This window comes from Triturus cristatus, chromosome 6 (genome assembly GCF_964204655.1).
Source record: "Triturus cristatus chromosome 6, aTriCri1.1, whole genome shotgun sequence".
Taxonomy (NCBI): Eukaryota; Metazoa; Chordata; class Amphibia; order Caudata; family Salamandridae; genus Triturus; species Triturus cristatus.
In genome coordinates, this window is record NC_140589.1 from 1324449078 (window position 1) to 1324473752 (window position 24675).

Here is a 24675-nt window from a genome sequence, read left to right on the forward strand (position 1 = left end):
GTCGACTCCGCCCCCGACGGGAGGCCGGGCTCCGCGACTCCAGCCTCGAGTTTCAGGCGAGGTCCGAGATCTTTCACCAGCCGCGTCACAGGCCCCAGCCCGAGCGGGACATCTAGCGTTACGGAGGGGCCGGCAGCGATGCTAAACTCTGTCCGCTGACACAGGAGACCCAGCGCTACCCCCTGCAGGTCTCCGGGGTCCCCGGAAGGCCGCAATATCAATGCTATGCAGGACTGGCGCCGGAGGGACCGAGGAGAGCGTCCTACTCCGTCGCCATCTTGACTCCGCCCTCCACTGCTGCATTTTAAGCTGCACAGCGCAGGGGCTGGCCAAAATGATGTCCAGGGCCATCATTGGTAGCGCTTTTGCGCTACAAGATTGACGGCCTTGGACCCACATAAACGATTGGCCGCGCACCACACCACCACCACTATGTTAGGTGGTGCATACACTTGATTGCCTCTGCTTTTCCTGCATTTTCCCGTCGTACCATGCTGCCCCCTAAAGCCTTCACCGCGCACCGCACCCCGCACCACCACTGCTATGCTAGGTGGTGCGTGCACTTGATTGCCTGTGCTCTTCCCGTCGTACGTGCTGCCCCCTAGAGCCTTCACCTGGTACTGCAGTGGCAGATAGCACTCGCCAGGCCGGTCAAGTAGGCCTGAAAACTGGCTCGACCTTCAAGAAATTCACTCGCATTTGCGAGCGGTCGAGTACATTTTTCGAGCCCTGATACCAGACATCCTTCTTAATTAAAGTTGTCATTCCGTTTCGTGGTCACCTTTTAAACTTTATGAACTTATATTAAAGTGCATAAACTTCAAATTGGAGCATTTTCCAAAAAAACAAACACACTAATAACTTTTTTGTTGTTGTCTTGGAGCACTTCATACAGTGCTCGTGTTTTCCGTGCGGCCCTCTGTAAGTTCCCGTCGCAGAGAGGAGTTCAGTTCTGGCTGGCAGCTGCCTGTTGGGGGTACTGGAAGGGGGAAGCAGGTCTCGTGCATTGCGTACAAAATTGATCCCAGCTGTGCACATCTCATTAGGGGCCTTCCAATCATAATAATGTAGAGTCTTCAGACATAAATGGTGCGGTAAAAAAATAATGCAAGAGCCCGACAGCTTGCTTTCATAAAAAAAATATGCTTAGGCAAGTATTGTGGTCTTTCAAGACTTATCGCTGGGTTTTCTTAAAAACCCGATGCTTTCTTTATACGGGATGCCCTAGTCTCATTAAAAAATGATCCATCTGTGACCATCAAACAGGCGAATAAGGGTGGCTCGATTGTGGTCTGGGGGACCCCAGACTAAACAACAGAAGTGCTCAAACAATTAAATGATCCGATTTGCTATAAACGCATCCCAAAGGACCCCACGTTTGAACTTCAGGGTCATCTTTTCGACATCCTCAAAAAGGGCTTTGACCAGGGATTTCTAGGTCCAAAAGAGTACAACTATTTACAAAACAAGCATCCCAGAATTCCAGTTTTTTACATTCTGCCCAAAGTGCATAAGAATGAGACCTCTCCGCCAGGTAGGCCGATAGTCTCAGGGTGTGACTCTTTGAATGAGCCAATTTCGAAGTACGTGGACTATTTTCTCAAACCATTCATGTCGGAGGTGCCATCTTACCTCCAAGACACCACAGATTTTATTAACAAACTGGAGGATGTCTTATTTGAAACAGACAAAGACATAATGGTGACATTGAATGTCACTTCATTATATACACAAATTCCACAAGACGAAGCTTTGGCTGTCTTATCGTACTTTTTGGACAAAAGACCTAGACCGGTGAGGGTACCCACTGAATTCATTGTTGAATTGGCAAGTTTTGCTCTTAAAAAAAACTTTTTTTCATTTGGCAGTGAGTTTTTCTATCAGACAAAAGGTGTAGCAATGGGTTGTCAATTTGCCCCAGAATTGGCAGTACTGTACATGTCAATGTATGAAGAAAAATTAATTTACAATAATAACCCGTTCAAGCATTTTATAACAACCTGGTTGCGGTTCATAGATGATATCTTCATGGCATGGACTGGAAATCATGACCAATTGATGCAGTTATTTGATTGGCTTAATCAGAGATCTTTAGATATTAAGTTCAGCATTAATTCTTCATCTGTAAAGATATTGTTCCTGGATGTCGAAGTCTTTCCAGCTGAAGGACGCTTAGTGACAACACTATATACAAAACCATCGGACAGGAACAAGGCTCTTTTATTTTCAAGTAATCACCCTAGAAGTCTAAAAGAGAACTTGCCTTATGGACAGTTTTTAAGAACACGACGGAATTGCTTTTTTAAGGATGATTACAGTATTCATGCAAATAATCTTGTTGAAAAATTACGGGATCGGGGTTACCCCAAACAATTGGTAAAAACAGCTATGAAGAGATCCTGGTGGACCCCCAGGGAAACACTGCTGGACAAAAAAGAATAATCTTCTACAGAACGTCAAGTATTCGTTACTACCTTTTGTCCCAATTCAAACCAACTAAAAAAAAGTGATCCACCAGAATTGGCATTTGATTAAAAACTTGGATCCAACTTTGGAGAGTTCCTCCTTATTTGCTTGTAAGAGAGAAAGAAGAGTGGCTAATCATATAGTCAGGGCATCATCCAAAAAGGACATTAAACCAACATTAGGACAAATGATGGGTTTAACACCTATAAAAGGACATCACAAATGTGGGACTTGCTCGTGCTGTGACCAAACGATCGGAGGAGTTTTGTTCTCCCATAAAGGTATTCATTGGAAGCACGACACTTTTTCGAATTGCAAGACAAAATATGTGATCTATGGAATAATATGCCCCTGTCCAATGTTATACATCGGAAAAACCAATCAGGAGGTCCGACATAGAATAACGCAACATAAGTCCCGGATCAGGAAGAACGTCGAGACTGCACCACTTGTCAATCATTGGCACAAAATGACACATTTGGAAAAAGATCTCCGCTGGACTGTCCTTTCTAAAGTGGAACGGGATCCTCGAGGAGGTGACTTGGAGTTAAAGCTCTCACAACGTGAAGCAATGTTAATTGTTAAATTTGACACTGAAATCACTAGTCTGAACGAATTATCAGAAATGTATAGATTGTAAGGATGGTAGGTATCCTACCATAATGTATTCCACATTTTTCTAAGATCTCAATAACCTGATCGGCTGACATATGGAAGCCCCACTTTAAGAAGAATTTCTTATTAATGTCATCCAACTTGTGGGCAATCAACTAATATGGTTTGTATATTCTAGAAATACATTCTGGCATTTGATATAGCCGATTCAGTGGATCCAGATCGTTCTATTCGGACTATTAAACTACATTTCCCAGAATTCCGATTTTCCCAGGCTTCCATTTAGATCCAATACGGAAGTGCTGGCTCAGAAGCGATTGATTCTCGTTCTGTCGGAAGAAACGTGCTTTCCGCCACGAATTAGGTAAATTCAGTTTGTACGGGACATCGGCCCGCTCGTGCTTTTTGGGGTGTTTGACACTTTTTCAAATTCTTATTGATTTACGGCCCATTGGTTGTTTTCAGACCCGCTGGTTCCGGCTAAGAATTTCTCAGTCAGCCGAGAGACCCTTGGATCTGCAGGGTCAGAGTCGAAGCACCCGTAAGGTATGCTCCTGCTCCTTCCTTAGACTTTTGTTTTTAATTATTGCCGTCTCCCTTTCATTTACCTAAGGAATCCTCAGTTTTCTTTTGCAGCATGAAGCGATATGCTCCTACTTAATTACGTGTGATGAAAATGAATTGACAGAGACAGTAACCTAATTTTTTCATCTCGGCATATATTCATCACTATAGTAAGTGGACTAACACTAAGCAATGCCTTGACTGACTTTTTCACTTTTCGTTTATCATTGTGATTTATTTCCTTTCCTACTTTTGTTGTTATAGTTTCGCCTACTCGTGAATACTGAAAGGGCATCCACAAATGCGCTGCCATTTCGGTAAGATTTGTTATATTAAGGCGGCGGGTAGCGTTGATGCACTCTTGGGTCATTGTATATTCATTATTTCTAGTTACAAATTTCCTCTCTTTCTTTATTTTTCAGTGTCTTGGTCCTGAGGAGAACCCCTTCGGTTAAACAAATTGGGGTTCGAAACGCGTAGACCTTTTTTTTGTTTTGATACCAAACATTGGTGTAATTAGTTCTCTCTGGTGCATTCCAAGAATTATTTTGCTTATTTGTAAAACGATTGCCTAAACAATAGGTTGTATGCACATTTAAATTGTATTGATCAACTGTTTACCATGTTTGGACAGTCCTTTAGTACATTCAAATTGATGTTATTGGCAACCAAAGGCAGATTGTTTGAATGAGTGTGTCTTTGATAAATGAGGAGTGATGTATGAATGTGTTTGTGAATTAGTACATCTGCCAAATTGGCAGTTTAGTCATTTTTGTCAATTGTGTGGTATGTTTTTTGTAAAAATTTTATGTGGTGCTTAATTGTTTGTGTGCTAAAAAAACTTTCATATAAGTTTTATTTGAATAATAAAAAAGATGTCGCTTGAATAAATACTATTAATTAGTGTAGACGTGGTTGTTGAAATTTCTTCCGCTGTCCATTTATTTTGCAAATTGGTGATCAGCATTGGCACTCTCTTTTGTTTCTCACATCATTCTTTATAGGCCGTCATTATGCCTCATCAAAAATATAGTTTTCCAAACAGCAATCGGCAATTAACATTTTAATTACCATGAGTGTAGGGTTAACATATATATCAAATGCATGCCTCTTTTCCATTCATCTGTTTCCCGCCTTTACGCTGCAGTGGAAGTAGTCGCCCATCCATTTCCAGGCTGGGCCTAGAGACTTCAGACAGGGCTCTTGAGCGCCCAGCCTCCCGCAGCTCAGGACGCCCGGGTGAAGACTGGGCCAAGACTGGTCCGTTATCACCCAGAAGAGGCCGGCCAGGCCCATTCTCTTACATTTTTGTCTCATGACCTATGGCCATTAAAAGTCCTTTGTGTGCAATATTCCCAATAATTGAGTTGGCCCTCTATCTCGAATAGTGTTACTAACAAGGAGTTCAGCAGCACCTATCTGGACAGGCCCCAACGCTCCAGCTTGTACAGGGCTTGGGAGGCGGCCCCTGCGATCACTGTCATCTGTTCCTAACCTACATCTAACGGCCTACTCGCTACAAATTGTAATTCTTTAACCCAATTGCCATCATTCAAAATGTTCAGTTATGGGGAAGACGACAATTTTGGATAATGAGAATGGTCAAATGGGTAAAATTGCTAAAAAAAATCATGCCATTGGCAACAGCACACCTCTACATTGTCTACAACAGGCCTCTGGGCTCGACCAAAGAATCTACTACTCTTACATTGCTGGATAACCAGCTTAGTTCTTTACCTTCTGAGGCCTTCAGAATAGTAGCTGGAGATTTTAATGTGACACTGGAACCATTGATCAGTTGCGTCTCGTCTACATTTGATGAGGATGCCTTATGACACAATCCTAAAATAGGTATCTTCCAAGCACAGAGAAGTTCAATCTTTGCAGTACAACTGCTATGTATCACACTGAGATCCAGGCTAAGGGTTTATAATGAGAGATCCCCACCCGATCAAGAAGGTGCCATAACCTATAGATGCTCAAATAGCACAAGTAGTATTGATTATATATTTTTATCCCTGCCTGTTTGGGCTTACATGAGAGAGATTACTGTAATAGATAGGGGGCACAGTGATCACAGTCCCCTGAAATTGCACCTTATTGTGTTAGTTGACCTTGCCCAGAAGTAATTAAACCTTTCATTTTTTGGGAAATGTAGTCCTCTCTAACAACAACAAGCATTGGCATGGCCAATAGATCTCGCCTTTGGGAACTTATAAGTGTTTAGCCATGCAACACTTGATGTTGTTGCACCAAGGATACTGTGCTGGATAACTAAACGCCTATAAGGTCCCAAAGGCGAGACCTATTGGCTATGCCAATGCTTGTTTTTAATTGAGAGATGTCTCAAGTCTTCACCAGAAAGACTGTACGGTGTAGAGAGTTTCAAAGATGGGTCAATGAGCATGTATTTTAAGTTTGACGGGATTGGGGAGGCGATATCCAGATAATTACAAAAAAGAAACTTCTCTAAACTGTTGAATCGGTTGGTAAAGCTCTCCGGTTGCATTTTGGCGCTGCTTGCCAAGAATTAGAACTAGGAAACTAAAATCTGCAAGTATCAAAATGGAAAAAAAAAAAACGAAAGGAATGGATGCAATAGCTGCATTTGATGCCGGCATCTTCTTCTGTGACTTCTATTATGTTATTTGCATAGAACACTGCATTCGTATGATCTTATAGGTTGTGCCCTTTGATTCTGGCATTTTCTTGGTGGCCCATAGTTGTTTCCTAAGGGGGGAAAGTGTGCTACCGTGCTTTTGATAAGTCTTTTCATTTACTTCTCAACGGACGCAAATCCGTCTGATTCTGTTTATATGGAGAAAATATTGAGGTGGCACGTTTCATTCAATTACATGGCTGTGGCAACTTGTGCTTTTGTTTAAGCGTCTAAAAAATGTACTTACTTTAAAAAATCTTACACGGATTCTGACTGTTTGCTGGCCGTCGCCGCCAAGACCGGCTGCTAGTGAATACAATGGGGGCAGAGAGGAAGGTCTGGTCTGATGGCGTCTTTCATAAAGTGAAGTAATGGATACCCCCCACAACAATTGCAAGTGCAGACAATTGTATTGCAGCCCAAAAGGGAAGCAATGTGTTTTTTGTTTTTTTTGCGTCTTGTCACCAGGCAGTACTTGATGTCCGCGGCAAATGTCCCTTGACTTACGATTTATAGACTTGCTTTTTTGTTTTTAACAGAGACCAAGGTGTATGTTGGTAACCTTTCAACTGGAGCAGGGAAGGGCGAGTTGGAACGTGCTTTTAGTTACTATGGGCCTTTGAGAACTGTATGGATAGCAAGAAATCCTCCTGGGTTTGCTTTTGTGGAATTTGAAGATCCAAGAGATGCAGAAGATGCTGTTCGTGGTTTGGATGGAAAGTAAGTCCACAGTCTGAGGAGCGTTATCAGTGTGTTTCTGTTAATTATTGGTTCTCATTTTGCAACACAAGGAATCTTTAGTCTCAAACCCACACAGTATTTTTGCAGCTGTCCGACGTTGTTTCCGTTTATAGATATGTTCTTTATGTTTTGAAATTACTTTCTCTTCTTATTTTGACTGCGTTTTTTGTGCGCAATGCTTGGTATTTTGTTGAATATTTTTTGCGTGTAGAATGACGTGTGGTCTTCTATTACTGTAGTGTGATCTGCGGATCAAAGCTACGGGTAGAACTTTCGACTGGTATGCCCCGTCGCTCTCGATATGATCATCCCCCTCCAAGACGGCCATTTGATCCTGCCGACAGGTGCTATGAATGTGGAGAAAAAGGCCACTATGCCTATGACTGTCATCGTTACAGTACCCGCCATAGAAGGAGCAGGTATGGTTTATATATAGATTTTTTTTTTTAAGGTTCATCTTTTTAAGATATGTGGTCATGTGCTAGTTTTGTTTTTTTAATGGTGAGGGTCTTGGTATGCTATTTGACTTTCAAGAAGGGGATATACTAATTAATGTGGGCATTACTTTAAATTAGAGGTAGCACAATAACAGCACACTTACTCATGCTGTCATGGATATTAATGTCTTGTCATTAACCTGCACTCACTAGCCCTTTTGTTCAAACATTATTAGGAAAGCTATCATTAATAAAAACGTCCCTGTTCCTTTCATATTCAAATTCATCTGTCATTTGCTGAATTCTTTTATCTCTAATGCTGCATTTGAAAGAACTTTTTGGTTTGTTTCTGGGTTTCAGACATATGTGTGTTCCTCATTTCCTCCCTCTTGCAACTTTTCCCCCAGTATATGCTTTAACTACGCACCTGCGGTTTTATATGTTTAACTTTGCCTAACCACTTTTTGCCAGTTAGTCTGTAACATACATCCCCTAGAGCGGAATCCATTGTAGATTAATGGTTCTTTCAGGTCGGGGAGTTAATTCTTTTCCAAAGCTGGAAAAGAGACACTGATTTCCCATCCACCCTTTGTTTTTGTTGCCCTCGTATTGTTACCCTTGCATGCCACACAAGCTCATTAATTCTCTGCCAGCAAAATTGCTTTTATTTTTCCTCCATGTGCAACTCTCTTCTTCACAGACCCTGCTCCACTGACGTTGGATTCCATTAGGCATTTTATCATTGTATATCAACCCAACCATTAATTTCTGTAGTTCAGCCTTTCAGTCCAAGTCTCTACTACTTGTGGCCATTTACTCTGTGAAATGTTTTGCACAGTTTACAAACAAAGTTCCCCTCCTTTGTCCCCCACATACCTGACCTATCAGTATTTATCTGTATGCCCGAGGTTCCGGAGACCAGGAAAAGCACTTAGTAGTACTTTATACCTTGTTGTATGCCAGGTAGGCTGGGGCGCTCACCCGCTTTGTGAGTATAGCTGTGTAATCCACAGGCTTCAAAGTGCTTTTTCTCATCTCTGTGAGGTACGGAGGGGGGTGCTTCATTTATTTAGGTATTTTATTTGTGGAATGGTAGTTCCTCTTTAAACAGTCATTATGCATGTTGCAGTGCTTTTTTTGTCCCATGGTTAACCACATATCTGGGTAGGTAAGGGTGTGCTTTGAAACAGACGAGGCAGAGGTCTATCTAGCAGATCCATGTGGTATTCTGTAACTTGGTTGGTGTACTGGATGAGAAATGGGATTGTGGCTGAATTTTACCCCCTCGTAAACGTTTTTTTGTTGTTTTTGTTTTGCAAATGTCTTTTGCGGTAGACTGATAATAAAGAGGTTTGTCTCCTTTAAAATGGTCTCTGTGCCAGATTTTTCTGTACCAGATTTTCTATTGAGAATGTATAGAAATATGATTGTAGTTCTTTTGTCAACTTCTATTAGCAAAATCCTTTCTACCGCATAGTGCACTGTGGAGGCTTGTTAATCTAAAAAAACTGTAGGGAAGTTTGGGGAATTTAAAATTGCAGCATTTGGGGAAATACAAGGAAGTGTTTTATTTCATGTGGCCAAAATGTAACTTGTTTTAACTGTTATTGGTGTATTTTACATTTTGTTTTTGGTTTTATTTTAAACGTGCTAAAATATTAATAATTACCTGATCAAAACCTTTCAGGTTTCTTCGTTTGAGTCAGTCAACTTGATTCAGAATGTCGCAAGCCTTAAGATTTCATGCTGAGGCGCCTTGCAAATCCGGCCATTAAGATTCTGCTATACCTTGGGGTGATCAGCATGAGCCCAGATCCCCTCGAGCCTTCTACATGTAGCTTCACCTTTAAGATTCTTTAGAGGCCAGAAAAATTGGGACTGTGACCACCATTACGCATTAAATTTGGCTTTCAATTGATCCCCCTACGGTTTAGAAAGAGGAACACCAGATTGACCACATTCCCACCTAGAAAAATCTTCCTGCGTCGATCAAGTCTCACCCGGTTTCATTTGGCTGTCAGTATGATCGTCGCTAGATTGAAGAAAACATCTACAATAGAAGCAGCGATCGACTGATAGATCCTTCTAGATCTCCTAGACCTTGAACCAAAGAGGGTCGACATGCAAACTTGCAAGGTTTATTTTAACTACAAATTACAAGTGTTTTATTTTTGTATGAAATGTGCATTTTGTGTTAACCGGTCTTGGTTTTTTACATATTTCCAAGTCAGGTGTTTTAACCACTAAATCATAGCTAATAAACCCAGTTGACTTCCACCTGGGAACCTTTTTATAGTTATGGGAAATATAGTTGCTTGCATCTTAATGGAAATCTTGATTGCAAGTGTCTTAACAAATAAATTGCCAGTGCTAGATGTAGCAGTTAATGTTGGCTATTATACGTATTTTAAACTTTCTCAATTTTCAGTTTGATGAGGTGCTTCTTGTTTTCATGTAGGGTCATGGTAAAAACGACCCTTAGTATTATTTATTCAGTTTTATTGCATTGAACTTGGTTTGTCAATTGTAGACATAGTTGCTCGTTTAGGTATACGAAATACTTAAGCAAATTTTTCCTTGTCCGTTTGACAGTGTCTTTCATTCAAGGTAGTGGGTGATAATGGCCTCTCTTTATTCGCACTGGCACATAATTTACAGTTAACTGAGCATCAGATTTATGAGTGGTACTAAATGATGACAAAGGCCTTCAATGCTATTGTGACCCAGCTTTTTTCCAACTTAACACATCAGGTCTACGTCACGATCACGTTCAAGACCAAGAGGAAGAAGATATTCTCGTTCACGCAGCAGGAGCCGTGGAAGGTGGTGAGTTGTTTTAGTTCCGATGTGTGCCTTCAGCCTCATTTCATAGATCAAAGTGTTGTCTGTCAGATTTCATAGAGCAACCTTGCAGATCTTATCTTATATTTGCCAGTATTGCTTTACAGATTGTTATATTGTGGGAATATTTTTTTTTTCCTCTTTGCAATTACAGTATGATACTATTGGGGCTGCTGTTTTAAAACACTAGCTGCATCATTTACCCTCCCTAAAAATACATTGTCTTATTCACAAAACCCCATTGTGGAATTTGGTTCTTGTGGGGTTGCAGTAGATGTCTATCTTTTTTGAGGATCACAAAGAATCACATGAATAATCGATAGTCGCTTATTTACAAGAGTAAGTCACTGTGAATAGTTTTCACCAGGTGATAGACATTCATTACCAGGAAATGTTAATTTACACCAAAGTCTATTTTTCTCTTTACCATGCAAATAATTTTTCTTGAATGAACCTTTCAGTTTAAATTCCACCTTAAAGTAGAATGTTACCCCACAGGAAAGGTACACTCCTTCCTTTTTTTTCTTTTTTTGCAAGAATAGTTAGGCAATTTTATTTCAGGGTGTAATGTGTTCTCTGAATACCAGCTTTAAATACCAAGTGCTAACTTAAGCCTAATCTTCCGAATATTATTGAGTTTTATGTAAAGCGAAGACTGTTGTAGGGGTCGTAGAGCAGTTAGTGATTACTAGACAGTGTCTGAGGTCCTTCCTTTTAACCACTAGGGTGTTCTAGGTGTATATCTAAACCACTGCTCTTCAGCACATCACTAACCAGAGGTAGCGTTGCTTGTCATGTAAGGCATACATCATGAGGTTGCAGAGGTTAGGAACACAGCTACAGTATCATACATAATAGATAACACAATAAACAGAATGCCTAGCCATTGCTATTTAGTAAAAAAAGGATCAAACTTTTTATAGATAAGAAGATAAATGTAGAAAACTGAAGGATACAGCACAAGCCATGCTTATAGAATTTCAGCTGTAGCTTTTATGTAACATTGAAGGGTTCATTTTAACTTCTGAAGACTCAATAGGGTTTTCTTTTAAACTTTTACAGGTTATCAGCCTCAAAGTTTGTTCACCTTTTGACAATCCATTGTGCAGGGAGACAGGTTTTGCAAAACAGTGTATTAAGATGGATTTTTGTCTGGTTGCTGTTTTAATATTTCCACTACTAGGCAACTCGGTGTGTTTGAGCTAACCGATAAGCTCAAAATGTCCATAATCTCATAATTGGTATAAAGGGTGTCCAATGGTGTCTGTCTAATGGATCACAGGTCACAGCTGGTTGTTAGTTCTGCATCATAGGATCATCATGGATAGTCATAAACACTTCATAGTCGTAAGCCCTTGAAATGTATGTATGTTACTCCTATTTTATAGTGCAAACCTAGTCCAAATGTAGGACCTTTTCTGAATGAGGGTTGCTATTGCCTAACTGAAACCAAGGCATAAGGTGACCTGCTGATCACACAGTGCTTATATACCTAGGACAAAAGTCTTTCTACCGGTTTTCCTATGTATAGACTGTCTACTGGTTATCCACAGTAAAGATCTGTCTGTTCTCGGTAACTTGAGTCCTTTTTTTTTCATTATCTATGGCAAGTATGAAATATTGGTGTTTGGTCCGCAGGTAGAATGGTAGGTCGGGCTGGACTTGTGTATACTGCACAAATGGTGGGCTCTTTTATGTGTGAGCTGTTGATATCCACCTCGTCCGGCCTAACCTGCACTTCAGTCCTTCTTGGCCCACCTCACATATCTGGTAGAAGTGGAAGGTTTCCTCTTCATTCTGCTTGTGCTATGTAAATTTCCCCCATGTAGCTTAAATCTGCCAATTATCCATTTACTGTGTTGTAATCCTCCCCAGTCATTACAAAAAGAATGCAGAGCTTATTGAGAGAACATCGCACGCAAAGAAGACTTGTGGTGACTGCCCAGGTGGTTCCTTGATTGAAGGAGCTTACAGACTTTTGAATGAGGCTAACCCTTTTATTGGTCCAAGATTCCTACCTTGAGCACCAAAGAAAGGTTTTGCATCCCTGAGCCAGTATTGGGTCCGTTGATTGTCATCATCTGGACAGTCAGGAGGCCTGTACACCAGTAGTGTAGAAGAGGACAACTGATCTAGGAGTGAACGCTCTGCAAGGTTTCTATTTTCCCTGCAGACTCTGCCTAAATCTGGGAAACCTGCAGGACCGTTGGATAATTGTGGTATCACCCACCCTATTACGGGTGGGACAACAATCATTGTATTTCTGTGCCTGTCAAAGTCATGCGAGATATAATGGCCCATGGTGGAGAAGTCAAAAATGTGCCCAATGTGAAAGGAGCTGTTTTTCTGTTTGCAAGAAACCAGCTTTTGGGATTTTTTGTTCCTCATTTTTTTTATTTGTATTTTTTAACAAAATACATTTGCAGAATGGGTGCCTTAAGTGGAGCTACCACACTGACTAGTCAGCTGAAGGCAAGGAGGGAGAATCTCTTAATTTGGCAGGGGGTCCTCTGATGGAAGCTGAGGCTATGGCCTCTGCTGACCAGGTGAAGTTGCCCGCCAGCAAGGCCAAGCATCTTCCACTTGCTTTTAATATGCTTTCAAATAAGAGCTTTTGAATATGGTCTTTGGGCGCATACCGGAGATTGTGCCAAAAGGGCTTTGTATTACTTGCCTTCTTTATTTGGCTAAATCTTCCCTTCATTTCCCTTCCAATTAGTCTGCCATCGCTGCATATGAAGTCTGTTTCAGGCATTCTTTTTCAAGTACGCCCCCTTCCCATTGGATCTTTCCTCACTGGGAGCTCACATTATACTTTCTTAATTGCTAGACCATTCTTTTGAGCCCGTGCATAAACAGACCTGTAAGGAGGGCAATTACTTCAGCCAGGAGGATGGGTATGATTCAAGTTCTCTGTACGGAGTAACCTTACATGATTTTCCATCCCCAAAAAATCATTAAGAACTCGCCCTCATTTCCTCCACAGAGCTATGTTGGAGCTCAACATGAATTAGACTTTTTCTCTGAACTTCCTTTCTGGGTCCTACCTCTTTGGCAAAAAGATTACTACATACTTTTGTTATGAAAAGGTTACTGTAACACTATCAAATTACATTCTGTAGGTTGTATCTTTGCCAGGAAGCTGCTACCACCTTTTGTTAATGTATATCTTAATTTTAACTGAGCTATTTAGTTCCCATGTTTCACATTTTCTTTGTTTTTCTTTTTTCGAAAATAAAACGCTGCCTGGTTGAGAGGCTTTAATGAACCTTGAGTTTCTAACAGCCCACCAGCTCCTGCAGTACGCATTAACTGCTAGGTCTTGGTACGGGTCAGGCATGTGAAAGAAATACATTGATTACCCCAGTTTTGGAACTTTCATAGATTCTCATGCTTTGTATCATTCCCCGTCGTCGGAATGGGAGCCTCGGTAAACAAAAAAAAAATATATATATATATATATCATAACCATAGAAACAAAAGAGAAAAATAGGCCTAGGCCTCATCTCATTTTGTAGTATATCACTCTCTTTGTGTAAAAGAGTCCAAACTTTTGCCAGGACCAATCAGCACAGCCTCACCCTCTGGAACCTTCCTGAGAGAGCTCAGAGCCTCAGATTTTTCTACTGCACGTTGTGCTAGGGAGTCTCCACTGAGCTCTGCTCAGTTTCTCAGAACTTTACTATTGGACATCTTTATTTGCTATCTTTTGTGACATAATGTCAGAAAAGGAGAAGAAAGCCTTATTCAGACCTTGTGCTTCTTGTGGGAAGAAGAGACTGTTTGTGGAAGATAAGCATGAAAACTGCATATACTACTTATACCCGGAGCACAAGGCCACAGACTGTAAAATTTGTCGGACCTTCTCTACCAAAACCTTGAGAGACAGAGAGGGTCGGTTGCTGACATGGCTGCAGAAGTTAAAGTCCAGGACGGAGGTTCTCTCTTCGGATGAGGAGGATTCAATCTCTGGTACCTCCTCCAGGAGATCTAGGAAGAGGGGTAGGTCATCTCCCTCCACCTCTGCGGAACCCCCTCTCAAAGCCCCTCACGGGATCTCTGATAGGTCTGAGGAGGCTGGTCCCATGAAATCTCCTCACGGAAGTGTAAAGGAGAGGCAGGGACGGGCTGCTGGTGTGGACGTAGCCCTTAGGGACAAGAAGGAGGTTACAACATCCTCTCCTCCATCCCAAAAGGAGAAACCTGTGAAGAAACATGCTGCAGGAACTCCTCAGACAGTTCCAGTGAAGAAACAGCGCCCGTCGACGCTGGCTAAAGCAGGTACGTCGACGACGATCTCCATAGTTAAGACTGTTTCCATGGGGTCGTCGACGGGACCGTCGACGATATCTACTTCATCGTCTACGACGGCTTCTTTCTTGTCTTCGACGGCGGTGTCGACGACGAAGACCACATCGACGACGACGACGACGAGTTCGTCGATGTTGATGACGACGAGTTCGTCGACGAGACCGTCGACGGTTTTCCCGTCGACGATGAAACATCCTCCGTCGATGAAGAAGAAGGCTCCGTCGACGACCTTACCGTCGACGACGATTCCAGTATCGTCGACATCCTCATCGTCGACGACAATTCTCGCTACGTCGACGACAGTTACCCTTCAGTCGACGATGTCGTCGTCGAGTTCGTCGGCTCACAGGCAATATCTACGCTTCACAGTAGGCAAGAGCCATTTCCAGTTCAAGGTGCTTCCGTTTGGCCTTTGGTCGGCACCTCGAATATTCACGAAGATGCTGGCACCAGTCGCTGCTTTTCTAAGGAAGCAGTCCTTGGAAGTGTTCCCATACTTGGACGACTGGCTCGTCAAGGCTCCGACGTTCAAGGCAACGTCTCAGGCCGTGTCAACTTGCATACGGTTGTTCGCCCATTTGGGTCTTCAGCTCAACAGGTCCAAGTCGGTGCTGATACCCTCCAGGTCACGAAAGTTCCTTGGGGCTATTCTGGACACAAACCTATGCACGGCTCGTCCATCGGAGGAGCGGCAAGGCAAACTGACCACCTCCGCTCGTCAAATGCTGCACAGGAGATATGTATCGGTTCGACGGTACAAGTCCTTACTCGGATCGATCTCATCCTGCATACCTTTAATACCGCATTGCAGGCTTCATATGCGTCCTCTGCAGGAGGAGTTGGACAAACAATGGCGCCAGGCAGAAGGGTCGTTCAACGACAAGGTGTGGATAACACCTGCCATGCGCAAAGCCTGCGAATGGTGGCTGGTGAAGGAGAACATCGCAGGAGGATTACGTTTCGGATCCCTCCTTCTCCTATGGTGGTGACCACAGATGCTTCCTTAGAAGGATGGGGAGCTGTTCTCCAGGAGCTTCAGGTCAGCGGTCACTGGAGTCCAGCAGACAGACTACGTCACATCAATCTCTTGGAGCTGAGGGCCATTCACTTAGCCTTGCTGGCGTTCCTTCCCAGACTTCAGAATCGGGCAGTGCTAGTCCGGACAGACAACACGACGGCCATGCACTATATCAACAAGCAAGGGGGAACAAGGTCGCGGACTCTGTCCAAGGAAGCTCAGACGATCTGGCATTTTGCGATCTCTCACAAGATCACTCTGCAAGCCGAGCACCTAGCAGGGTGTCTCAACATCACAGCGGATGCTCTAAGTCGACAGACGGAAGTGACTCACGAGTGGGAGTTACATCAGGCCACGCTGGAGGCAGTGTTCAAGAGATGGGGTACTCCGACCATAGACCTCTTTGCGTCTCCGGAGAACGCCAAGTGCCGGTTTTACGCAAGCAAGGTTCCCCATCAAGGGTCTCTGGGGAATGCCCTTTCGATTGCTTGGTTCGGCGCATTTTGCTACGCCTTTCCTCCCATTCCCCTCATTCCTCGAGTTCTCAGGAAGGTCAGGGCTGAACCATGCAAGATGATTCTCATTGCTCCATCATGGGCGCGGCAGTTCTGGTTCACGGAACTCCTGCTTCTCTCCCAGGATTGCCCGATTCTCTTGCCACTGATTCCATCTCTGTTGTCGCGAGATCAGGGGCAGGTGCTCCATCCGGATCCGAAGTCACTTCACTTGACAGCGTGGCTCCTGAACACAGAGAATTCCGTCATCTGAATCTCTCCAGGGAGTGCAGAGATGTTTTATCTCAGGCGCGGGCGCCAAGCACTAATAAGACATATAGGGCAAAATGGAAGAGATTTTGTCTATGGTGCAACAGGAATAAACTCCATCCTTATAAGTCCCGGCCACATCAGGTTTTGCCTTACATCCTGTCTCTGGCTAAATCAGGTCTGGCGCACTCTTCGGTCAAGGTACATCTGGCTGCCAAATCCCGTTTTCGACGGAAGACATCGGGGCCATCTCTATGGTCCGCAAGGATTGTTAAGCAGTTCCTTAAGGGGTTATTTCGGATGTTTCCTCCGGTCCGACCACCCCCTCCTATCTGGCAGCTTAACCTAGTACTGGCTCAACTGATGAAAGCGCCCTTTGAGCCAATTCACAAGGCGGACTTGAAGTTCCTGTCGTGGAAACTAGCCCTTCTCTTGGCATTAACTTCGGCTAGGAGGGTTAGCGAACTCCAGGCTCTCTCTATAGTGGAGCCTTTTCTGCAGTTCAAGAGGGATGTGCTGATTTTGAGAACCAACCCAAAATTCATCCCGAAGGTGCCTTCGGAGTTTCATCTGAATGAACCCTTAATTTTGAACTCCTTTTTTCCGCGTCCTTCCACGCAGGCGGAACGAACATTGCATTCTTTGGATGTCCAGAGATGTCTGAAATTCTATCTCGAGCGCACACGCTCTTTCAGAAAGTCTACTCAGCTATTTATTGCCTACAGTGCACCACGGAAGGGGTTGCAGCTCGCCAAGAGTGGCATTTCCCGCTGGATCTCCAGTGCAATTCAATACTGTCATCAGGCTGCGGGCAAACCTTTGGTTAAAAGGGCCCGGGCTCATTCTACGAGAGCGATGGCGTCTTTAGTGGCTCTCTTTGCTGGAGTTGCGATCAAGGACATTTGCAGGGCAGCAACGTGGAGCAGTGTACACACCTTCACGAAGCACTACTGCCTGGAATCGGTGGGACGAGATGAAGCTGCTGTTGGTCAAGCGGTCCTCCGGAATCTTTTTCAATGAGAGGTGAGCTTTCCCTACAATCCCGCCATCCTGGTAAGCACATTTGGTTTCAGTAATGATTGTTTTTTCATGTATACTAAGGTGGTTGTGTAACGCCATGTGTCTTCCAAATGTGCTTTTCTGATATACTGATTACTATTCTGATACAAAGCATGAGAATCTATGAAAGTTCCAAAACTGGGGTAAGAAAACAAGTTACTTACCTGTAACTTTGGTTCCCCAGTATTGGTAACTTTCATAGCTTCTCATGCGCCCACCCACCTCCCCTGGGAAAGCTCTGCCGGTTTACTGAGGTAGTGGCTGTTGGCACAACGGCTACGAAAATCTGAGGCTCTGAGCTCTCTCAGGAAGGTTCCAGAGGGTGAGGCTGTGCTGATTGGTCCTGGCAAAAGTTTGGACTCTTTTACACAAAGAGGGTGATATACTACAAAATGAGATGAGGCCTAGGCCTATTTTTCTCTTTTGTTTCTATGGTTATGATATATATATATATATATTTTTTTTGTTTACCGAGGCTCCCATTCCGACGACGGGGAATGATACAAAGCATGAGAATCTATGAAAGTTACCAATACTGGGCAACCAAAGTTACAGGTAAGTAACTTGTTTTCTTATCCTCAATGGAAGTGCTTTAGGATTAGTGCTACATAGAGAAATGCTGCCCAGGACCCCAGTATCTTTCATAGATTCACATGCCTGAATCATTCCCCGTCGCCGAGGCGGGAGTCCCCGGTAAATAAAAAGTAGTGCCAAAATGCTAGTAGTAGTAGTAGGCCCAAAGAAAAGGCCAAAAGCCTGTATCTTAGCAGCCTATCTACCTCATTATGCAAAAGAACCAAGAATTTGGTAACAACCAATCAGACACCAGCACCCTTCTAGAACCCTCTCAGCAGAGCCAGTTCTCCTCAGATTTTCACCGCACGTCGTGTGGAAGGGAGTCTCCCTGAGTGCCACTCAGTTTTCAACTTTCTTCAGCATGTCTGACAAGAAGGCCTTGTTCAAGTCCTGCAGAACCTGCGCCAGGAAGAGAGTCCATGTTGATGATCAACATTTGGATTGCATCTACTGCCTCTACCCCAAACATGAGGCAAAAGATTGCAAAATTTGCCGCACCTTCCCTACCAAGACTCTTAGGGATAGGGAGGCGAGAGTGCTATTGTGGCTTAAATCCTCTTCGGCTGAGGAGGATGACAGAGCCTCTACTTCTAGCAAGAGAGCTAGATCGCATGACAGCTCTTCCAGTGAAGGGAAGAAACGCCATAAATCTTCACATTCTACTTCTGATTCTGTTCAGAGGAGTTCCATCATTTCCTCTGAATCAGCGCACTCTCCTCAGGATTCTGCTGTCAAGGACTCAAAAACTGTGAGTAAAAGCCTTTCAAAGTCTCTGGCTTTCTCTCCGTCGACTATTTCTGTCACTTCTTCTACTCCTTCATTGACCGAAACCATCTCGACGATGTCCATTACCTCTCCTATTCTGTCGCCGAGGATTACTATCCTGTCAAAAAAGCCCGTCGTCGAGGGATTGTCGACGAAGTCGTCGTCGAAAACCATGTCGACGACGATGCCGTCGACGAAGTCCCCGTCGTCGAAGAGAGAAGTGTCGACGAAGATCTCGTCATCGAAGGTCCCGTCGACGACGATTCCGCCAGCGAAGAGCCTGTCGACGTCGAGCCCGTCGACGAAGATCCCATCGACGAAGATCCCATCGACGAAGACCCCGTCGACGTCGAGCCCGTCGACGAAGGCTCCGTCGACGAAGACCCCGTCGACGTCAAGCCTGTCGACGACGAGCCCGTCGACGGCGAGTTCGTCGACGAAGACCCCGTCGACGACAGCCCCGTCGACGATGGCCTCGTCGACGATGGACACTAAAAGCCTGTTGACATCAAAAGTATCCACTGAGAGCCCGTCGACGACGATGTCAGGAGATTTGCCTGTTCCGTCTACGACATCTTCAATGGCGCCCTCTCATTCCACTCCTATTTCCACCAGGAGTTTTCAACTAAAGACTTTTCAGAGGCACGACTGTAGCGATATATCACCGCTTACTCCCTCACATCTCCTGGAAACATATGTGCAGGGTGAGGATGATGACTATGAGGATGACGAGGACGAAGGGCCATTTGGAATTACTCGCCATCCTTCTGAACTGCACATCAAATGTCAAGATGACGATGATGATGAGGAAGAGGACAATTATCAAGGACATTACTATCAAGAGGACATTATCGTCCCGCATCATAAACCTTACTATAAACAACCTCGTCAGAGCGAGATGTCACATCTGCCTTCAACTCTGATTCAAGACCTGCAAGCCATGCTTGCAGATTATAGACAAAATATTTTCAACAATATCTCAGCAGGAATTATTGAATTCTTTGCAATTGTATGTACAAAACATTACAAACCACAAAGCAAGTAAAAAAGAGGCTTCAAATAATTTGATTAACGCGCCCGTAGGCGTCATGTATTTGGAGAAGATTAAGTGAAAAATATATACAGATTGTAACAGCACTACTTGGTATGAATACCAACACAACCCTAAAGAAAGAAGTGCACAATGTGCTCGTGATAATGGAGTGACGGCGCAAGTGACAACGTGAAAGAAACCATAGCCAAATGGCGCAGAACAGTATTTACAAAATATATACAAGATGAAAGGTTCAGAAAACATCCAATGTTTGTCAATTGTTCATTTGGTATTTTTCGAAATTATTCGGAGAACCAAGCAATAGAGGGCGCCGGAAAGAGTTAAGGCTGATGGGCACTGGTCGACGACGTTTCGATCCTATTGAATTAGGATCATCCTCAGGACCAGGGTCGCAAAATTCAGGGAGTGCTGAGGCACGGGAAGGAGGGGCTCGGAAGTGGAAGGAACCGGAGAGTGGATGTTAAGCCATCACGGTGGGGATTCAATTGAAGGCACGAACGAATGTAGCGTGTCTGTTGTCAAGGAATTGAATTGCATGACATCCGGAAGGGTGAGGAATTGGCGTCTCGCTGACAAGAGCGGAACTAGGGAGCCAGGGAGGGATTCGAAGGGAAGCTTCAACGAATTTGGATAAGCAGGTCAGGGGAGTCAGGGTCCGCAGATTCAACGAAGGTACACCAAGCCGCCACAGACGTGTGCGGTACTCGAACGCTGCACACGTCTGTGGCGGCTTGGTGTACCTTCGTTGAATCTGCGGACCCTGACTCCCCTGACCTGCTTATCCAAATTCGTTGAAGCTTCCCTTCGAATCCCTCCCTGGCTCCCTAGTTCCGCTCTTGTCAGCGAGACGCCAATTCCTCACCCTTCCGGATGTCATGCAATTCAATTCCTTGACAACAGACACGCTACATTCGTTCGTGCCTTCAATTGAATCCCCACCGTGATGGCTTAACATCCACTCTCCGGTTCCTTCCACTTCCGAGCCCCTCCTTCCCGTGCCTCAGCACTCCCTGAATTTTGCGACCCTGGTCCTGAGGATGATCCTAATTCAATAGGATCGAAACGTCGTCGACCAGTGCCCATCAGCCTTAACTCTTTCCGGCGCCCTCTATTGCTTGGTTCTCCGAATAATTTCGAAAAATACCAAATGAACAATTGACAAACATTGGATGTTTTCTGAACCTTTCATCTTGTATATATTTTGTAAATACTGTTCTGCGCCATTTGGCTATGGTTTCTTTCACGTTGTCACTTGCGCCGTCACTCCATTATCACGAGCACATTGTGCACTTCTTTCTTTAGGGTTGTGTTGGTATTCATACCAAGTAGTGCTGTTACAATCTGTATATATTTTTCACTTAATCTTCTCCAAATACATGACGCCTACGGGCGCGTTAATCAAATTATTTGAAGCCTCTTTTTTACTTGCTTTGTGGTTTGTAATGTTTTGTACATACAATTGCAAAGAATTCAATAATTCCTGCTGAGATATTGTTGAAAATATTTTGCATTTACCCTGATCTCAGTTGGGTCTATGGGTTACACTCCTGTGGTTTTCCTATATGCAGATTATAGACAGCGTTTTCCACCGCAGCCAGTCATTCCGCAGGTTCCGCTAACTGCGCCGCTTCCGGACTCTTTGCCTGTGGATCCAGTCCCAACACCTCAACTGTAGGAGAGTAGGGTCTGCTTTCTATGCTCACCCCCACTTTTTGCTTTTGCTTCACTGGTTTTCGACTTGAATGTGGCTGTGGGCCTGCTAATCAGACCCACAGCCCAGCTGATCTCTCTCTAAACTTATACTATGTACTTTAGGTGCATAACCCAATTGGTTAGGATCACCTTATTGGCCCCTGTATAGTGCACCTTAGGTACCCAGGGAATAGGTGTACCCTAGTCCTACCAGGGGCTGCAGCATGTATTGTGCCACCCCAGGCCTTCCATTATGACACAACTGGCTGATCACTCAGCTGGGGCAAGGTCGTGTAATCACTCCTTGCTTAGGTGTAGTATTCCTATACCTACCTTATATATAGACACATGTGTACCTATCAGCCACTCCTATGGCAGGCCTTAACAATCCTGGAGGCAGAGTGCTTGGTAACATGTGAGATGGTGCTCTAGCATGAGCTGAGCCTGTCTGCAGCTTTCGGAACCATGTCCTTATAGCTGTTCTATGATATAGCCTACCATATACTCTTAAAGTACCTTATAATCTTAAACGGTTATGGTAACTATGGTTTGGCTTTATCAAAACATGTCGTGTAAGGTGTCTAACACTTTGGAATACTACCCCCATACCATTTCTGGCAATGAGGTTATTATTCCTCCCTTCTAGAGGGAGAAGACATGTTGAAACCTACTTACCCGGTTAAAGTTAACCAGAGCCCCAGCATCACAAAATGGATGCTGCTGCCACAGACACAAGTCTGACCTCCTGCTGCTGGGAGTCCTTCCAGCGAGGGAGGCTTGGACAATAGGTTTCCTGCCTTGGGAGGTGCGAGCACCACCCCAGACAGGATTTAGTGTATTGGGGCAGGGAGGGAAGAAAGAAACTAGACACTGTGAGAAGTTGGCCTGATGTATGATGTCACTAGTTATAGTGTACACCTTATATCGGTCCAAATACCCTTATGGTGATTGGTTGTAAAGTCAACCTTATAGACCAGCTATCCTAGTGGTAGCATGGACAAGAGCAGTCTTAGGCTAAACTCTGAATGGCATGTGAAGCCAGCTGTGATACCATATATAATCCCTTGAATACCAAATGAAAGGACACCACAACAGATATATATATAAAATAAAGTGTATTTATTCTAAGCAAACCCTCAGCACTCTTTATGAGATTAGAGGTAAGTACAACACAGTCTTATTAATGCATACAGTAAGTCACACAGGTAAGTAATACAGTTAGGCCCTAGGGGCCACGCAAACCATATACTAAGTAAGTGGTATAAGAACCACTGTCACGGAAATAGAATAGGCCTAGGCCTAGGGAATCGCTGGGGCTACACTACACTAGCGTTAGTTAGGAAGTGGGAGGCCCACGGGATTCGTGTGCAGAGTGGAAACACTCACGCGTAATGCGTAAAAGTCAATAGCAATGTTACAGTTTAGAAATAGATAGATTTAGGACACTTCCGGAGTAGCTAGGAAGTTGAGACTTGAAAACTAGACACTAGGATAGTCACTATCCTGATGAGCACCGGAGTACCCAAGTTACCTAGCCCACAGGCTGCGGGTGCATAGGGGTGAAGATGCGTCGTTTTCGTCGTCGACTCCTATGGATGCCTGAAGAAAGATGCTGACAGGCAGTCAGGGGAGAGTGTCCGGTGGATCCCAAGGCTGGGATCAAGAAGAGAAGAAACCTGCAAGCAGAAGGGACAGAGTCAAGGTCACTAGCCAGTGACCACGTGGAACCAGGAAGGAACCAGGCGATGTCGTGAAGATTGCAGGTGAAGGTGAAGCTTGTCGCTGCAGCCAGGAGGACCAGGAAGCGTCGAGGACGACCAGGACCAGGAGGCGAGCTGTCCCACGAAGGCTCTTGCTGTCGGCGGCGTCGAAGTTGGACTAGGACTCACCAAGCCTTGGCAAGCGGAACCCACGAAGAACAAGGGACTTGCTTCTGGTGCAGACCAGGAAGGTCTGGGGTGCTTCTTCTTTGCAGAGAAGCGGGAGCCAGTCTGGAGGAGCCAAACCAGCGCAGAAGATTTCAGGGAGCGTCGTCACAAAGGCCACTAGCCAGCGGGCAAGCAACCGGATAGACGCGGCAAGCAGGAAAATGCTGAAGGGCCCCACGCAGGACTCGTGGAGTGTGGGGGGCTGATCTTCGGTGCAGATGGTGCTTGGGGTTGGGGCTTCTCAATCCCCGGTGCACAACTTCGAGGGTACCTCAGAAGCTGCGCTGTAAGTTACTAGCCACTTTTCCCAGGTAGCCGGTCCCACGTCGCTCGTCGCCTCCACGGATCTCAGCTCTGCTGCAGATGTGGATGAGGGTCGGAGAAGTCTGGAAGTCAAGGCTCTGGTCGGGCTCTGCAGTCGGTTCCTCGTAGAACGGTCGCAAAGCAAAGGGTAGTCTCTTGATGGTGCCTGTTTGCACAGGGTAGCCACTCCTTGGCTACAAGGGAGATTCTTCAGTCTTCTTCTTTCGTCGAATGTCGAAGGTCCAGAGTTTCTGTTCAGTTTTGCAGGTTCAGGATAATCTAAAGTCTTGAGGCCCAACTCCCACTCTTATACTAATCTGGGGGGCTGGGATACCTGCTAGGTCACGCCTTATGGGTGGGACCTGGGAGGGGGTGGTTACACCCACTTCCCTTTGTCCAGTTTCGCGCCAGAGCTGGGGCTGGAGTGCCCCAGCGCCGGTTTGAACTGGACTATGCAAGGAACACCTTGTGTGCCCCAGGCATGTCTCATTCCTTTCAGCCCACCCTGCCCCAATACACTAAAGGCTGTCTGGGGAGGTGCTAGCACCTCCCCAAGCAGGAAACCTATTGTCCAGGCCTCCCTGGCTGGGATCACTCCCAGCAGCAGGAGGTCAGACTTGTGTCGTGGCAGCAGCATCCATTTTGTGATGCTGAGGCTTTGGTCAGAGGCTAACAGTGGAAGTATGATTTTAACATGTCTTTCCCTCTAGAAGGGGGGGATAATATTCTCATGTCCAGAAATGGCATGGGGGTATTATTCCCTAGTGTTAGACACCTTACACGACATGTTTTGATAAAGCCAAACCATAGTTACCATAACCGTCTAAGATTATAAGGCACTTTAAGAGTATATGGTAGGCTATATCATAGAACAGCTATAAG

At 44.6% G+C, this 24675-nt stretch overlaps 1 protein-coding gene across 4 annotated transcripts in view; it reads left to right on the forward strand.

The window, feature by feature from the left end:
* The window catches only part of LOC146821379 (serine/arginine-rich splicing factor 7-like), a 278625-nt gene that overhangs the window by 29675 nt on the left and 224275 nt on the right, over positions 1-24675 (forward strand). For 2 of the 4 annotated variants that reach the window (XM_085612317.1, XM_085612319.1), the window contains exons 2-4: positions 6844-7024; positions 7282-7464; positions 10234-10308. In XM_085612317.1, coding sequence (XP_085468443.1) covers positions 6844-7024; positions 7282-7464; positions 10234-10308 — 439 coding nt within the window. The remainder of the gene's footprint in view (positions 1-6843; positions 7025-7281; positions 7465-10233; positions 10309-24675) is intronic. The other 2 variants (XM_085612318.1, XM_085612320.1) reach the window with 1 other exon arrangement.